General features: G+C 35.1%; 1 protein-coding gene across 1 annotated transcript; it reads left to right on the top strand.

Moving 5' to 3' along the window:
• The first annotated feature begins 7,815 nt into the window (after positions 1-7,815).
• LOC104443770 (phosphatidylinositol glycan anchor biosynthesis class U protein) lies at positions 7,816-14,416 on the top strand. The gene is made up of 14 exons (XM_010057297.3): positions 7,816-8,225; positions 8,357-8,404; positions 8,503-8,563; positions 8,793-8,825; positions 9,303-9,427; positions 9,923-10,057; positions 10,651-10,727; positions 10,831-11,096; positions 11,949-12,005; positions 12,109-12,277; positions 13,223-13,280; positions 13,362-13,447; positions 13,534-13,590; positions 13,962-14,416. The coding sequence occupies exons 1-14, from the start codon at positions 8,003-8,005 to the stop codon at positions 14,055-14,057; spliced, it is 1,491 nt and encodes a 496-aa protein (XP_010055599.2). The 5' UTR covers positions 7,816-8,002; the 3' UTR covers positions 14,058-14,416.
• Positions 14,417-17,312: the final 2,896 nt, after the last annotated feature.

Here is a 17,312-nt window from a genome sequence, read left to right on the forward strand (position 1 = left end):
GTTGTTGGAAAAAGCGGGTTATGATAGCCAACCTCTAAGTAGTCCCAATTTTGATAATTTTCAAGGATTCGGTGGTATTTTTTTTTTAAGGATTAATGATGGTAGATTTGAAACTAGAACGAAAGTTATAGATTTTTCAAACAAAAAATGGTTGAGGGAAAATTAGAGATTAGACCGAAAAATTTGGTTTTTTAGAGAATTAGCCCTAATATTAAAAAAGAAAAAATTTGCTTTTTACTACTTCTCTACTCTACTACCTTCAACTTTTATGGATGAATTGTACATTTATGGTGTGTTTGTTTGAGTGAAAGTATTTTCTAAAATTTAATTTTTAATATTTTCGACTATTTGGTTTGTTCGAATGACTAGTCAACCAAAAACATCAACAAAAATTTTCATGCATAAAACTAGGAAATTGAAACCTTAAATCTAAAAAGGTAAAAACACTTTTTGAAATTACTTCCATCGAATTTTTTACTATTTTTCTTCTCCCTCCATTGGTCATCGAGCCTTAGCAACAGCTTACAAGGTCAAGCTCAAGCTTGAGTCTTGCCCACGGCCAACGACAAGCCACAAGCAAGGCTTGACCTCGCCGGCCTCACTAGTGGTTTGTCATTGGCCATCGTCAAGGCTTGACAATCAGCAAAGTAACAATGAAAAAGAAAAAAAAAATTATTAAGAATTTTAATTTTTTTACGTGAAATAAAGTCATAAAATTGAAATCATAGCAAACAAAACAAAACTATTCTCTTTTTAAAATAATTTCTTATAAATTTATTTTCTTTACAGTGAAGTTTTCCTCCAAAAAAAAAATGTACCTTCTTTAAAGTGATAGCAGTAATTTAATCACGAAATTAGAGAAGAGATATCACTTGAAAATATTATATATCATTTGGAGAAGAGTTGAATTTTGTGGGTTCGTTTGGCCCGTATATAAGTTTACTTTAGGCATATTAGACACCTCCAGCATCACATCCTTTTCACAAAATATTAAATTTATATAATTATATCTATTTAGTTCAATCCAATCATCTAATCATTTATTTTTCAATAATTATTATCTTTTTAAGTAATGTTAACTCTGATATTGTATTTTACTACATGTTGTATCGAAAGAAATCGAAGTAATTCTATTGTGTATGGTGAATTATATTGCGAGCCACAAAATCAATCTTTCTCTCCTTGCTATAATATAGATGTAGAAGTAGATTTTTTTGTAGATACATTGAATAGTATAGCGGGTATGCTAAAATTAATTTAGATGAAATTATAAATATAATTACCCTCTCGTTCCACTAGAATTAATTTTATAACTATGTGAATATGTTTTATGAATATTTTCTCATTCTCATCATTCAATTTTGTTGCTTCTTGCCGAGAGATCTTCCTCTAAACTATCACATTTTCTCAAGTCTTAAGTCTTCATTTGGAAAAGAAAAATACTCGCTTCATTAAAATCTAAGGCATTTAATGTACAAACACCACTTTTATTATAGTATCTTGCCTTAGATTATGATATTCAATGTAAGTCATATTTTAAGCAAATTCATCGCCGTTGCATCGTCGACATGTTTATTGGAGTAAAGCGGGGTCATCAATATGCCTGGCGCAAGTGCAATTAATGCCACAGACAAATCAAGAATGGAAGGGGCCGTGTGATTTTGGCAATAATAAGGTGCATATACAAAGAAATTAAGAAAAATCTATTAATTTTTTTTGATAAAGTGCAATTAAGCCTTAAAAATTTCGATTTATGCAGTCAAGTCAAAAAATTTCTCCAATCTACATTGAGTTTTAAACCTACAAAAAGTGCAATCAAGCGATGAGGGCTTTGCAACCCTTGCTGCTGCCGTTGCACCACTATCACTAGTAAGGGTCGGTGATGGTGGGCGAATGGTTGGCGATTGTTGCTTGGCCTAAGCCAACCCCCTCCCCCAATGGTGACCCTTAGCCAAAACGAATTTGGGTAGGAATTGTAGGCCCTTACTTGCGATTAGTGAAGGTCCCCGAGCCCTATCCAACCTACCGACCACCCCCTTGGTCCCCACCATCATCAGCCCTTCCTAGTGACAATGGCGTGGTGGTGAGATCAGCGCCTGCATTAAAATCATATTTTGACAAAAATAACATCATTTTAGTCACATTATCGCCATGTAGAAGAAAGAAAATATTTTTTTTAAAAAGGCCACATAAGCATTTTCCATCCGCTAACTTGGACAGAATTGATAAAAGTATTAATTATAATATTTTAACAAGTTTTATGACTAAATTGTACTTTCATAATAAATTTTAGGATTTCTAGTGAACATATAAAAAAAAATAATAAAGAGGATACATGGGAGAGAAATCGATTGCCATAGTTTTGGCAAGGGTCATCGCCGTCAGGTGAGGGCTGCAGTGGCATGGGCAAGGGCCTGCAGTCTCTCACCAACCTAAGAAGGTGAGGCGGCATCAGCGTCCCGTTCAAATGACCTCAGTAACAATTGACCTCGCTTTTCTATTGGTTCTTTTTTTTTTTTTTTTGGGGGGGGTGGATTTTTGTGGCACCCACTTGGCACTAAATCAATGTCACGTGACATCGAGAAGTATTTAAAGAATGAGTTAATAGCAATAAAAATCTCAAACTTGTATCCCAAGACAGATTTATCCCGATTTAATTCTCCTTTCGCAAAATATAACAAAATTGTTATTTCCACGACACATTTGTTTTAAACTAATTTTATTCGATGAAAAACCTCAATTTAATACGCATTATATATTTACCCCAAATAGGTACCTCTAAGCTATCATTTGTTAGCAGTGTTGGGATCAAACTTGGAGTATAACCAGTTTGAAGATTTTCATAAAACAAATATTAATTCAAAGTAAATATGTCATATGAGTATCAATTTTGGAATTTAAGACGTTTAGGGTAAATATGTCATTAAGATGTCGGTTTAGGAGTTTTAATGGTATTCACCCAAAAAAAATTGTATTAGCATTTTCTCTCACTCGAATTAGACGAATCTAAAGAATGTATTTAATTGTACGAATGGCATGAATTAAAAAATTCAGCACTTAATTATATTTTTACAACAAGTTTTACGACCTAGACCGAACTCATCCCTAAACATGTATAGGCACATGCTTTTATGGTATATAAAATCACTAATCGCAATAAAAACGTTAGCATTGCACTTATTGTGAAATTCATCATTTATTGCGAAAGTGACTAAACAATAGGCAGAGTTCACTAAATTCGTATAGGAGGGAAGTTATTTTTGCTCATCGAGACTTACGAATCACCTAAAAAATTACTAGTTTTAATTAATGGGCTAAACATCTACCTTTTCTATGTACGAAAAGTTAAGTAAGAATATAAGACCAGCACTCATCAAAACTAGCTACCTAGCCTAGTGCTTACACATGTAAAGATAGCATGTGCCTGTGCATCATATTCGAGATTTTTGGAGAAATAAATTGAAATTCCAATCTGCATTTAATTTTCACCATCGTTAAGATTCTATGGTGTCAAAGGTCAATTGAGAGCGAGAGATCAAGCGGTCACGGGGAAATCCATTTTTAGCAACAATTTGCATTCACCTGTCATCCATGCCATTGCTAGCGATCATGTAAGAGTTTTAATGAAGATTTCTATGCAAAAATCTAACGGATGTCAAAATTGTCTCACAGATAAAAAGTTGTGCTTCTCTTTATAGAAAGTTCGAAGGCCGTGTTGAAAGTATCAAAGCTTCCGTTTGTTTTGCATAAAAATAAATTATTTGAAAAATATTTTATAAAATGGTCAATATCCTGAAAAATCATAAACTAGTACATGACAAATTTATCTCAAACTAATTTTTTAACCATGAAAAATCTCAAACCGATACACCTGTAATAAATTTATCCCAACTGACCATAAAAAATCTCAAACCAGTATGCTTGTGACAAATTTATTCAAAACTAATTTATTCGACTGTCAAAAACCCTAAATTGTTATATTTGTAACAAATCTACCATCCATTCAATTGGATTAATACCACCAAAAATTATAAAAATTGTATAACTGTGATAAATGGAGAGTAAAATCTTAAACCGATATACCAGTCAATTGTCACGTGTCATTTAACATAGTAATTTGACGGCAAAATTTAACGAAAATCAACAAAGAATAAATTTGTTACAAATATACTGGTTTAAGATAAATTTGTCAAGAATGTATCAGTTTTGGGTTTTTGGTTGTAAAAAAATTAATTTTTGGTAAATTTGTCACAGGTATACTAGTTTTTTTGTTTTTTTAGGACATTAATCATTTATAAAAAATGATCATTTATACTGTTTGAAATAATTAATGAAAGCATTTTCATTTTCACCTGCCAAGAATAATTATGCCAAAAATTCTTATGATTGTCTATATATATTTCTTACGAGGTCAATTTTTGAGTTGGCCAGAAGTTTGCACAAGGACATGGTCCTCTCATGTTATATATTAACCATTAAGTCGTGTTACATGAACCATTGCGTTTATGAGTTGAAAGAACAGTGTCTTGAAGACAATTGTTAAGCTCATTTAATCATAAGGGTTAAACCATAAATTAAAAAAAAATTCCAAATTGGTATACTAATGATAAATTTATCTTAAATTAATTTTTTGAACAAAAAAAACTTTAAACCAGTATACCCGTGATAAATTTATCTTTCATTAATTTTCGTTAAATTTTATCATCAAATAACTGAGTTAAATAATACATAGTAGTTGATGAGTGTATCGGTTTAGGATTTTACCTTCCATTTGTTAAAGATATACCAGTTTATAATTTTCTGTGATATTAATATAATTTAACAGAAACTAACAAATGGTAAATTTGTTACAAATGTACTAGTTTTGGATTTTTGGTAAATGTGTCACAAATGTATTACTTTTGGGTTTTTTATCGTAAAAAAGTTAGTTCGAGGTAAATTTATTACATGTGTACTAATTTGAAGTTTTTCGTAGTATTAATCCTAATTATAAATACTTAAGTTTTGAAGCAATGATCATGTATGACACATGAAAAAAATTAATACATTGAAAAAAAGGGTATGACTTTTATTAAGGGCTAATGCCACAAAAAATCTTAAACTAGGATTTTTTGTGAAACGATGATTCGTTCAGAGTAAATATGTCAAAAAAAATATCAAATTTAGATTTTAAGATGTTCGGGAAAAAGATATCGGTAAAACATCAGTTTAGGATTTTTAATAGTACTAAATCAACAAATAATTTTACCAAAAAAAAAAATCAACAAATAATCACGTGAACATTTCGCTCACTCAAATTGGACAAATCTAAAGGAGGTATTTGATTGCGCGTATCGCACAAATTAAAAGATTCGGCAATTAATTACATTTTTGCAATAAGTTTTACGACCTAGGTTGAATTCATCCCTAAACATGTCTAGGCACATACTTTTACGGTAGACAAAATCACTAACCACAATAAAAACGTGAGTGTTGTACTTATTGTGAAATTCATCATTTATTGCGAAAGTGACTAAACAATACCCAAAATTAACTAATTTCAAATAGGAAAGAAGCTTTTTGCTCATCGAGACTTATGAATCACCTAACCCCCCGTGGCTATTCTTTCAACACGGAAGAGGGGTGGGGGATTCAAATCTCTATCTTTTCATAAGGATTGGGATGGGAACGATTTAGTTTCACGTGTGGATTTTGACTCCCATACCCTGTAAAGAGGTAAGGTAAAAATCTGAGAGTGAGAATTAGAATAGAAATAGAGTAAAATTGATAAAAAAAAATTACAAATTACCTAAAAAGACACTAGTCATTAATGAATGGGCTAAACATCTACCTTTTCTATATACAAAAAGTCAAGTAAGAATATAAAAACAGCCCTCATCAAACTAGCTACCTAGCCTAGTGCTTACAAATGCAAAGATGGCATGTGCCTGTGGATCATATTTGAAATTTTTGGAGAAATAAATTGGAATTTCAATCTTTACGTTCAATTTTCACCACCATTAAGATTCTATGGTATCAAAAGTCGATTGAGAGCAAGATAGATCAAGCAATCATCGGGAAATCAATTTTCAATCAAAATTCTAATAATAACGTGTATTCACTTGTCATCCATATCACTATTCATGACCATATAAGATTTTTAAAGAGGATTCTATACGAAAATTCAACGGATGTCAAAATTATCTCAAGCATAAAAAGTCGTGCTTCTCTTGAGACATTTGAAGGCCACGTTAAAAGTTTCTAAACTTTCGTTTGCTTCACAAAAAATAAATAAATTAAAAATTATTTTTTAAAAAATGATTATTTATACTATTTAAAAATTAATCAATGAAAATATTTTCATTCTCGACCCTAGCTCTTTTCCCACCCGCTAAGCATATTTGTTCCAAAAATTCTCATGATTGTCAATAAATATATATATTACGAGGTCGATTTTTGAGTTGGCCAAAATTTTGCACAAAGATATGTCCTCTCATGTTATGTATAAACTATTGAGTTGTGTTATATATAAATGTTGATTCATTTTTTCCGATCAATTTTTTTTTTTGTTAAAAGAGAATTTGTTAACTAGTGTCTTGAAGATAATTGTTAAGCTTGTTTAATTATAAGTTTTAATATCATGAAGAACCTCAAATTGATAAATTTTATTGTTAAATTATTAAGTGGTAGTTGACAAAAGTATCGATTTAGGGTTTTACACTTCGTTTATTTTATGGTTTTTCGTGATATTTATCTAATTTAACGGAAATTAACGGAGAGTAGATTTGTCACAAATATATTAGTCATTAGTTTTTACTAATTTTATCACAGATATATCGGTTTAAATTTTTTTATTGTCATAAAAATAATTTGAGGTAAATTTATTATATGCACATCAATTTGAGGTTTATAAATACTTAAGTTTTGATGCAACGATCGTATATAACACATGGAAAAAAATAAAACATGTAAAAGAAAAGAAAATATATGATTTTTATTAGGGTTAATACCCTCGAAAAACCCCAAACCCAGTACACTTGTGACAAATTTACCTCAAACTATTTTTTTGATCACCAAAAACTCCAAACTGGTATGCCTTTGACAAATTTACCCCAAACTGGTACACTTATGACAAATTTATCCTCTGTCAGTTTTAGTTAAATTTTATTATCAAATTATTAAGTTAAATAACACGTGACAGTTGATCGGTATACCAATTTAGGATTTTACGCTTCGTTTGTCACAGTTTACAATTTTTGTGATTTTTTTGTGGTATTAATTCAATTTAGCATATGGTATATTTGTCACAAATTTACCATTTTGAGGTTTTTTGCAATCGAATAAATTAGTTTGGGGTAAATTTGTCATAAATGTACAAGTTTAGGGTTTTTTATAGTTAGTCGGGGTAAATTTGTCACAAATATACCAGTTTGGGGTTTTTCATGGTCAAAAAAATAGTTTTAGGTAAATTTGTCACAAGTGTACCAGTTTAGGGTTTTTCAGGGTATTAACCCTTTTTATTAAGGGTTAAATTCATAAAATATCATAAACTAGTATGTTCTTGTTATATTTACTCCAAATTAATTTTATTGTCACAAAACCTTGAATGGGTACACGTATACCATATATATCTAAAAAACTAAACCTTAAACGGGTGCATTTGTGCAACATTTACCCTATATTGGTATATTTATGTCATTTATAAAAAATTATGATAGATCCAAAATATCTAATGTTTTTTTAGATAAATTTGGAATAAATATGGTATAAATGCGCGGTTTCGAGATTTTTAAGACATGAAAATCCGGTGAAGTTTTCTCATAAACCTTTTATCGATGCTTCGCTTAAGGCTCGTTGCAAAATCTCAAAACAGTAGACACCCACCACCGCTCACGACGTCGTTCCGCCCTTCCTCTGCAACCCGAGGCAAGCGTCGAAAGGTCGGAGCAGATCGCCGATTCGTCGGAACCTCCGGGGAGCAGAGCTCGAGCTTCCGGCATCCGTACCGACCACGACGGCGAAAATGGAGGAGAGACAAACGACGAGCTCGATGGCGCCGGCGACGGCGACGGCGACGGCGGCGAAGCCGAAGACGGGGACGACGAAGCAGAAGCGCGCGCGCTCGGGGTTCTGGAGATGGCTCGTCGCGTCGGTCGCGTTCCGGCTCGCCCTCGTCTACCTCCCCAGGAACCTCCGCCTGTCCACCCGCCCCGAGGTCGCCACCCCGCTCACCAGCATTCGCCGCCGTAACGCCGCCTCTCTTCGCTCCGTCGATCGATTTCCCCGATCCCCGATCCCCCGCCCCTCCTCCCTTGAAGTCTTAAGAGGTCCATTTTCTGATTCGGTTTCTGGTTTTTCTTGTTTGTGCCGCCTGCAGTTGCCGAAGGCTACTGGTTGAAGCAGTCGGCGATGTCTCCCTACGCAGGTTCGGCTCCGTTCGATCTCTGTGGGAAGGAAGCTGCTTGTTTGCTTTACTGGTGTTTACTGGTGTGTCGCTGTTTGATGCTTTGATCCCTTCCACAGGTTCCATGTATCACGGTTCTCCTTTGCTGTTGCTCGTTCTCGGACCTCTCGCTGTCAAAAGGTAAGTACCTGAGTATAATCACCGATGCATTTTGAAGGCTAGGTTGATTGTGAGCTTTGCTGGTTATCTGCTAGAACTGAATTAGATTTATCTGGCATTATCGAAGCGGAGACTCTGGCTTGTGCGAAAAGTTGTTTTTGATTCTGGAAATTGGATATCTTTTTAGGGGAGTTTTAGTTTCTTGCGTGTTGCAAAGTTAATTATGTTCTGTAGCTTTCTCGCTATGCAGAATTGAAGGACAACCAGAGCATCTTCTATGCAGGTATCTACTTCTCTTGTGTTTTGCTTGCGTAGGTAGTTCGTGTTTTACTATTTTAATGCAGTGTGATGTGTGGTGATCTTTATTGTACTCGTCTCTTGTTCAAAGTATGAGTAATTCAGCGTGTTGTCAAGTACCTGGAAGGATCTAATCTAAGTACAGATTACAATGCTTCTGGTCCTATCTTTGATTTTTCTGAGTTGAACATGACTGCGGAAAACTTCTGAACTTGGAAATTTGCCATCGTTTCGTTGTTTTGCTTTCGATGGATTACATTGAGCACAATATGTGATTGTTACAATGTCGCAAATTTTTATAAACGTCTGTTGTATCTTATCTTGTGAATTTGTCTTTCATAAGTCGGTATAATCTGTTAGATCTTCTCCAGAGCAATCTAAGATTATCCCCTGCATTTTTTATGTAATTATCTTCTATGTTGATGAGTTGTTCAGTCCATGAGAACAGCTCTTTTGGTTGTAGTCTTCTTCTTGTGATTGCAGATATTCTCAATGCAATGCTTATTCGTGCAATTGGTCAGAGTCTGCAGAAGGCATATGCCCAGCATCTGGAATCTCTGGATCTTTTCAATTTGTCAGAAGAATCAGGTGTTATATCCTGCTACTTCTCTCCCTTTTGTAAGACTATTATTGCAATACATTAAGTTACACAAGCTAGTATCTCCTAGGCTTAGAACTATGGCAAGCTGGCTGCATTGGTCTAAAATTGGTCTAAATTGAGTATGTCATGCATATTTGGAGTCACTGAAGATTATTTCATAGTTCATTATCCTAAACAAGGCATGCTGGCTTGGCGAGGTCCATTTAAGTGAGATAAGGGATTCTAAAGATATATATAGTCTAACCTCTTGATATATTTAATACCGGTTTGGTTTGGGTATACTTACAATCTCTTCCTGGAGGCTTCTTTTTCTATCGTGGAACTTCTTTGGCCAATTTATTCTAGAGACTTCGTGTATTCACTAATACTTATTTTTCTAATTTCCATTGTATGAAGCTTCATAGATGATATGCTACTTTGAGAAAAGAGCTAGTGAAGCTGCAACACTATGCTGCTTAAGTTTAGGTCTTATTTTGTTTCAGGGATGTTACCATCGGGAGACATTGCAGCCCTGGTCTATCTGTGGAACCCTTTCACAATAGTTGCATGTGTGGGTCTATCGACATCTCCTATTGAAAATTTGGCAATCCTATTAGCCCTTTTTGGTGCTTGTAAAGGTATATTTCTGCCTTCACTGAGATATGGGGACTGCATGAGGACTGCATTGAATATGTATTTGCTGAATTTATTAGTCCAATATTTTGCTTAATCAAATATTTGTCATTCCTCCTACTTTTGGAAATAAAGCATATTTTGGTTAAGGACTTGAGGCTGATGTTCACGGTTTGAGACATCAGATTTGTATTTTAAGCAGTTTTTAAGTTATTCTTACGGCACAGACAGACTTCTCTAAATTTATCTTGTGTTCACCATAGGCCAAGCTAGATGAGTTGATACTTATTGTGCATAATTTATCTGTCCTCATGGTTTGGATTATTCAACATCTGTTGATTGGCTGCATAATAAACGCATTGGAAGGAGGGGTATTTGGCCAAAATCGATCAGTCAAGAATAAAGCTTTCTTTGAAGTTGTGCATCTAGAATGACATTATAAGATTGTCTCAAATTGAGTGGAACTGAGAGTTAACAGATGATTTGAAATATGATTGCAGAGTGCCTATTAGGTCCTAAGCTCGTCTTGTAGTCTGTTTGATTTTCTTGGACTGTACTTGTTAATTTAATATGTCATTATATTGGAATTGGACTGCAGGACTGGTTCCCTTGGCAGCTTTTGGATGGGTCTTGGCTACTCACATGTCTCTTTATCCTGCAATACTTATAATTCCAGTATGCATTTCCCCTTTTTTTCCTGTATTGTTTGGCTCCTCAAGTCTATTTATTTGTATGCATGATGGTGTCAATCTATATTTACCCTTGCTTTTGATTTTAGATTATTCTCTTCTTGGGGTATGGTCCAGATGCTCCTCCTAGAAAATTGTTGCCGCAAAGGAGCTACAGGACATGTGGAAGTAGTCCTTCCAGCGATCAGTATTGTAAAACAGAGGATGTGACAGACCTGTTGGAACTCCGAATTCTCTTCTCATGGAGACGAGTCACGCAATTCCTACTCTGGACTTTTATCTGGGGAATCTATTTTTTGTTTCTTTGTGATATTTCTGTCAAGCAGTATGGTGGTCTTTCAGAGATGTTTAAAAGGTGACTGCATGCTATGTGATCCTAGCTTCTCATCACATTATGACTTTGTGAGACTACCAGAGCAATCATTATATTCGTTGGCTGATCTGTTTCATAACTCCTCTCCTTTTTCACTATTATATGAGTAGATTAGTTTCTGATACTTCTAACCAACAGGAAAGGGAGATAATTGGGACGAGAACCTAAGTATCTTTGCTGATTTTCTGATGGTATACTCACTCAGTATTGAAGGCGAAAATTTAAAGATCTGAATGATCTGTTTAATGATCTGTTGTACTTGCTGTGCTATATGAATTGTCAATTCAAATACTAATGTGCTTTGGATCTGCATGAGATAGAAGCATTTGCATTATAATGTTCTGTTAAGGAACTTTGCTGTCATTTCCTCTCTAATGCTAGACAAGATTTGGGTTCAGAATCAATCAATCTTTTTTGCCTAGCCCACAATCTGATGGCAGCAGTTTATAAAGAGCTTGATGTTTAAAATATCCTTAGTCTGAAGATTGGTTTAACTTGCCAAGTGTGTTCTTGATGAAAGCTAGCCATTCTGATTATCCATATACCTGCTTAGTATTGATTTTGAGGCGGTGGTTGTTGAATCTTACGCGGTGAACATTAGTTAAATTACCATCTTTTTTTGTTTCCCCTTGTATTGAGTCGAAGTGCACACATTTTTTTTTAACTAGTTATACTGTGGTTGAGTGGTCCTCGGTTGCCTTCCGTGATTTGTGATGATGAATTGGTTTTTCTTTTATGAACATCCATCATCTTCTTCAATAGTTTCTGCTCTAAATGTTCAGCTTTTAAATCTTTTTTGTTGAGATTCTCTGATATTTTTGCTGGTTTCTGCAGAACATACGGTTTCATTCTTACTGTGAAGGACTTGTCTCCAAATATAGGTGTCTTATGGTGCGTATGACTGACAACTATTATAGGCGTTCCTAAAAGGGAGCAAGTCAAGTTAATGGCAGGTTTTAATTTTTTGACACAAGTTGTTGTTTGATGTACGCAGGTACTTCTTTGCTGAAGTCTTTGACTTCTTCAGAGATTTTTTTCTTATAGTTTTCCATGTGAATATCTTGTTTATGATGCTACCACTTGCCATACGGCTGAAACACCAACCTGGCTTTCTGGCTTTTGTGTATCTCGCAATCTCTTCAATGTTCAAGTCCTATCCTTCAGTAAGTACTCGCACAGCAAAATCTTATATCTTCACCAATAATTCACTAGTGCTTCTACTTTATAAGTTTCATACTCAAGTAAAAGTAGGCTTTTGAAGACTCTAATTCTATCAGCGAGGACTTTATATGGTGAGAGTGTAATTCCACGTGCTGAAGTTTGAGAAGTTGGAGGCCTCCAGCCATTTTGAGAAGTTTGAGGTCATCAAGTTACGCCACTGTTGCCTAGTGTAGAATATCGAGAGCTGATTTTTTTTTGGGTGCTGGAGCTGATCTATCATTTCCTACGTTGTAATTGTTCCTGTTAGTAAGTTTTATCCAAAAGTTTAAATTGATAGATCAGCTCTTGGAAGTGATGTGAGATATTTCAACACTCCTTCTCTCGTACAAGTTAGATTGAGAGTGACATATGAAATTGATTAATAGAGAGCCTCAAACGCGAAATTATTCTGGGACGAATGTGGCTCTGATATTGTATTAGAAAGTTCAACAAAAAAAGTTTATGCTAATAGATGGAGGAAGACTATATGAATGTAAAGCCCATTGAAACCCCATAGATAAGCGATGCGAGATGCCTTAATTAGTGGTAAAAAGATGTTTCATCACCACACACCCCCACTAACAGTTATATACCTCATGTATCAGAGTGGAGAGGATTGATTGAATCATGTGTAATCAAGTCACTGATGCCTGTTTAGTGCCTCCCAATAATATTGCATTTTTCACCTACCTGGCTTGGGATTTAGGTATACGATCTCTGGTTTAGTGTTCCTTAAAAGTTTGATTGTCCAGCCAAAGAATATGAACATGTCTGTATGATATGAACCAGGGCCCTAAATGCATTTGCTGCTTCGCTTAAAATTATGTATATTTTCTTTCGCTGGTCTTTTCATTCTTTTGTGTTCTGTTTTCTCAGTCCAGCACATTCTTTTGCTTAACTTTGTTTAGATTGGAGATTCGGCTCTTTACTTGGGTGTATTGGCTTTGTTCGTGAATGAACTGGCAGGCAAGTGAAGCAAAACTTTTGTTTTGATTGTGTTTTGTATCTTTAAAGACTTAAAGACCTTTTAGATATCATGTTTCGCAGAGATGAAGTTCTCTTTCTTCCTCTTCTGTGGATATGTTGGAGTGTCTCTCCTTAGCCCTGTCATGCACAACTTATGGATTTGGAGGGTATGGTACTCTTGGAAGTTTCTTAGATGTCTGCTTGAGCTTTGTTGTTTTTCTTCAGATCATAATTCACGTGGCATAATTTGTAGGGCACTGGCAATGCAAACTTCTATTTTGCCACCGCTATGGCATATGCTTGCTTGCAGGTATGATTTAAGTTTGTAGCACATTTTCAGCAAGCATGACTATGAGCAGTACATAGCTGAAATGAAACATCATTTGCGGACAAATATTGTTTCTTTGTGGGCATTAGTCTGTAACATGATAGTTCTAGAGGAATATGTCTTGAATATTTAGTCATTGCCTGTAATTGTTGCTGCCAGTAACCAGTCCGTTATTCAGGGTTCTCTTGAATTTTTGAAGTTTAGACTTTGGGATGAAACTTCTATAGAATGTCCATCTCATTGAACCTCTCTCTCTCTCATGATTGATAGAAAAGAGAACAGAAAAAGAAAGGACCAGTAACCAACTGATGTCTCTGCATTCTATTTGTCCCTTTACATGGCCGATTCTGCAGATTATTTTGGTGGTGGAGAGTGTCAGCGCCATGCTCAACCATGACAGAAAGTTAAGAAAATTAACTACAGCGCCGCTAGCTGATGGCAAATCTTAGGCCCTTGTTGTGACCGGTGGCAGCTGTTTTTCAACGTTGACGGATGTTCAACGCTTAAAGATTCTCAGGAGCAGAGAAGCTGCAAAGGTTTCTGCACAGATCAATCCCACATGTTCGGGCACCTTCTTTCTCTCCCCCCGGCTTGATGTTTTGGGCTTTTAGTCTTGATCCTCTTCCAAAAATTATAGCTCATTCCGTGATGATGAGTTTTGGGTGGATGTTGGTTACGACATTGCACCAATTTTATATCATCTTCTTATGTCTAGCTTCAGGGCATCATCATCTATAGCAGACACGGTCTGCTTGTCGAGTGGAAAATGCCGGTATAAAAAATACGAAAGTTCTTCATTTCGGCATAATTTATCATGTCCCGAAATTTTCCTCTTCTTTTGATCATGCTCAGTTACTGTGGCTAGTCTGGTCGTCACTGCTGACGCTAAATCCTGCAAATACTTAATTGAAAACGGGATTCGTGGGGTTGACCCCATGAAAAAAAGATTATGCAATTTGAGATTTATATTATGGTGGTCTGTCGTTGTGAAAACTGTAACTCACTCCAAAATATTCTCGTCCAATGTTCATTGAACGCAAGATGATTAGTCGACACTCGGGATAGCTTAATGTATGCCTCTCGGGAGAGACAAAAGGGGCTCATATTTTTGCTCGATAAACTTATTATACAATAATCGATTTAGTCATAAATATTTTAATTGACTGAAATAACTATATTGATAAATTGTTAAAAAGTTTATTACAAAATTGATAAATTATCAAGAGATTCATAATGAAATTTGCACAATTAAATTATTTAGAACTGAATTGGTCGTCGTATAATAAATTAATGACTTCTTAGATAATTTTGTTGAGTTACTCTGTACGCTGCCCTAATTAAAAAGTACTTACTAATGGTATTAGGACAATTTCCTGGAATTTTGGTAGCACGTGTACAACTGGAAACCCTCTAGCCTTGGGCGACACTCTCAGAATCCCCGACAATTGCAGGATCGAGATGCGTAATGCAACCTCCTCCCCTGGTTTTCTCCTTCGATTCAATTATTTGCCCTGGCGATGTGATGCCCTCAAGAACGTGCTTCTGTTTCAACGTTACGTCTTTTCCTCTTCCAGTTCAGACAACTGTTCTGGAATTAATAATGTTTCAGATGATGATGGTGGTGATGATGATACGCTGATAATACGCATTGTCATGTGCCCTAGGCTTCAGGCCGACTTCATCGCCAGAACGGAATTCATGCACGATTCCGAGAGGCTCTGGTTACTTCGTTCAGACAGAGCAGCCAGCTCCCACGTCTGCAAAGCAACGCCACCCCCAGATTTCGTGGCTTCCGAGGTCCATCGATTGCCCCCCATTACTTACTTATGAAAGATATAATTATTCAATTTGAGCGATGTCGTGTGTTATGCAGATCTTATTCCTTCCATAACACACAAAGAATTCATTTAATTTAGTCGACACGGGATGGCTTACCAATTCAATCTTAAGCTTTTTATGTGCATATCAATTCAATTATGCACTTTTCAATTTTGTTAACTAATCCTAAGTCTTTGCGCAATCTTTTTTGGCCATCGTGCTAACATGCATATTCACAAACAATCCACATCAACGTGTCACGTAAGATAGCAATAACGGAACACCATATCAGTAATTTCTGGCAGTAATTGGACAAAATAACTACTTTGAAACCAAGCAAAAATTTAGGACTACATTGATAAAATTAAAATATATTTGTATCTATACAATATGTTTAGAATTGATTGAGTTAATTATCCCCTCATTCAATTTTTAACTTGTTTTTTTTTAGAGTCCATTTTTATCATTCACCAAATCTTCTAGTTCATATTTTTCATTAGGAAAAATTCCAAATAAGGACCCGAAGTTGACCAATTTTTTCAAATAAGGAGCCGAAATGAATTTTATGTCGGATAAAGACCTAACGTGGATCGATTGTCTCAAATAAGGACCCGAAATGGTTGAATCAATTCCAAATAAGAACTTGAGTTTGCTGGTTAGCCAAATATTCATGTGACATTTCCGACGACCAGAGTTTGGGCAATTTTGTCCAACAAAAATACACGGAAAATTAACAAATCCTAAACAGAAACAAAAAAAAACCCTAGGTTTTCTACAGTCTCCCCATTCCTTATACCCATCCTCTGCAAAGTCAAAGACCGAAGTTCTTCCCATTTCTTATACCCATCCCCCGCAAAGTCGAAGACCCAAATTCTCCGCCGATTGAGGCACGTATTCAAAACACAAGAAGAAAACCACATGCTTCTTTCTTTGTTTATGGAGACCCAAATTCTCTGCCGATTGAGCAAGGCAAGGAGCGACGAGAATCAAATCGCGATGATGACCGGGTAGTGATTTGGTTGAGGAGCAACGGAGGAGAAGAAAGAAGAAAACATAAACATCTAAATAACCTAAACTTAATTAATTTATAATTTTCCCTTTTTCTTCCAATCACAAATTTCTAACAAAATTGCTTCTATTTTAATTGCCGGAAAATATCTACCAGTGAACTAAGATCCTCAATAGAAATTAATTTGATAACTTCGGATCCTTATTTAACACAAAATTCACTTCGAGTTTTTATTTGCAACAATTGATCCACTTCGGGTTCTTATATGACATAAAATTCACTTTAGATCTTTATTTAAGAAAATAGATTCATTTCAGGTCATTATTTGGAATTTTCTATTTTCATTATTAAACATATTATTGCAGAGTAGTCAAATAAAGATAAAAAGATGAGGCATGATTCTCGTTTTCCCTTAGATGGCAGGAACGTGAGTATTTTAATTTTGTTTACTCTTTATAATTGAACAAATAGTAACTAGCTTTCTATGCCGGTGCCGGAACCGTATCTTTTAATCCATAAAAGCCATAAAAGATTCCTTTCGAACAAGCACTTCTTTCTTTACCGACAAAAAACAAGCACTTCTTTCTTTATTGCTCCGTACAATTACTTAAAAATAATTTCTTCCGTAATTTGAAATATATGATATAACTGTCATACTTAATTGGAAGCATACCATTGTGTGCCACATTGCTCTCCGTTGTCTTTAGAAAGATGAGTTTTTTTAGTCTCTTATTAACTTCTTTTCCCCGCTAATGTCTTTTTTTTTTTTTTCCCACTCCTACTTTTTCGTCATTTGAAACATCCCCTTTTGATGCATGTGATATGGCCTTTTATAGATGATTGAGATTTGACGATGAAAAAAGAGCATGTGATTCTT

This window comes from Eucalyptus grandis, chromosome 5, assembly GCF_016545825.1.
Source record: "Eucalyptus grandis isolate ANBG69807.140 chromosome 5, ASM1654582v1, whole genome shotgun sequence".
In the NCBI taxonomy this organism is placed as follows: domain Eukaryota; kingdom Viridiplantae; phylum Streptophyta; class Magnoliopsida; order Myrtales; family Myrtaceae; genus Eucalyptus; species Eucalyptus grandis.

What these genes read in the sequence shown, in the direction of transcription:
- LOC104443770 (XM_010057297.3), top strand. Translation starts at nt 8,003, where the DNA reads ATGGAGGAGAGACAAACGACGAGCTCGATGGCGCCGGCGACGGCGACG. An exon ending in CCTTTTTGGTGCTTGTAAAG is followed by an intron (nt 10,058 to 10,650) that starts GTATATTTCTGC and finishes ATTGGACTGCAG; the next exon opens with GACTGGTTCCCTTGGCAGCT. An exon ending in CTGCAATACTTATAATTCCA is followed by an intron (nt 10,728 to 10,830) that starts GTATGCATTTCC and finishes TTTTGATTTTAG; the next exon opens with ATTATTCTCTTCTTGGGGTA.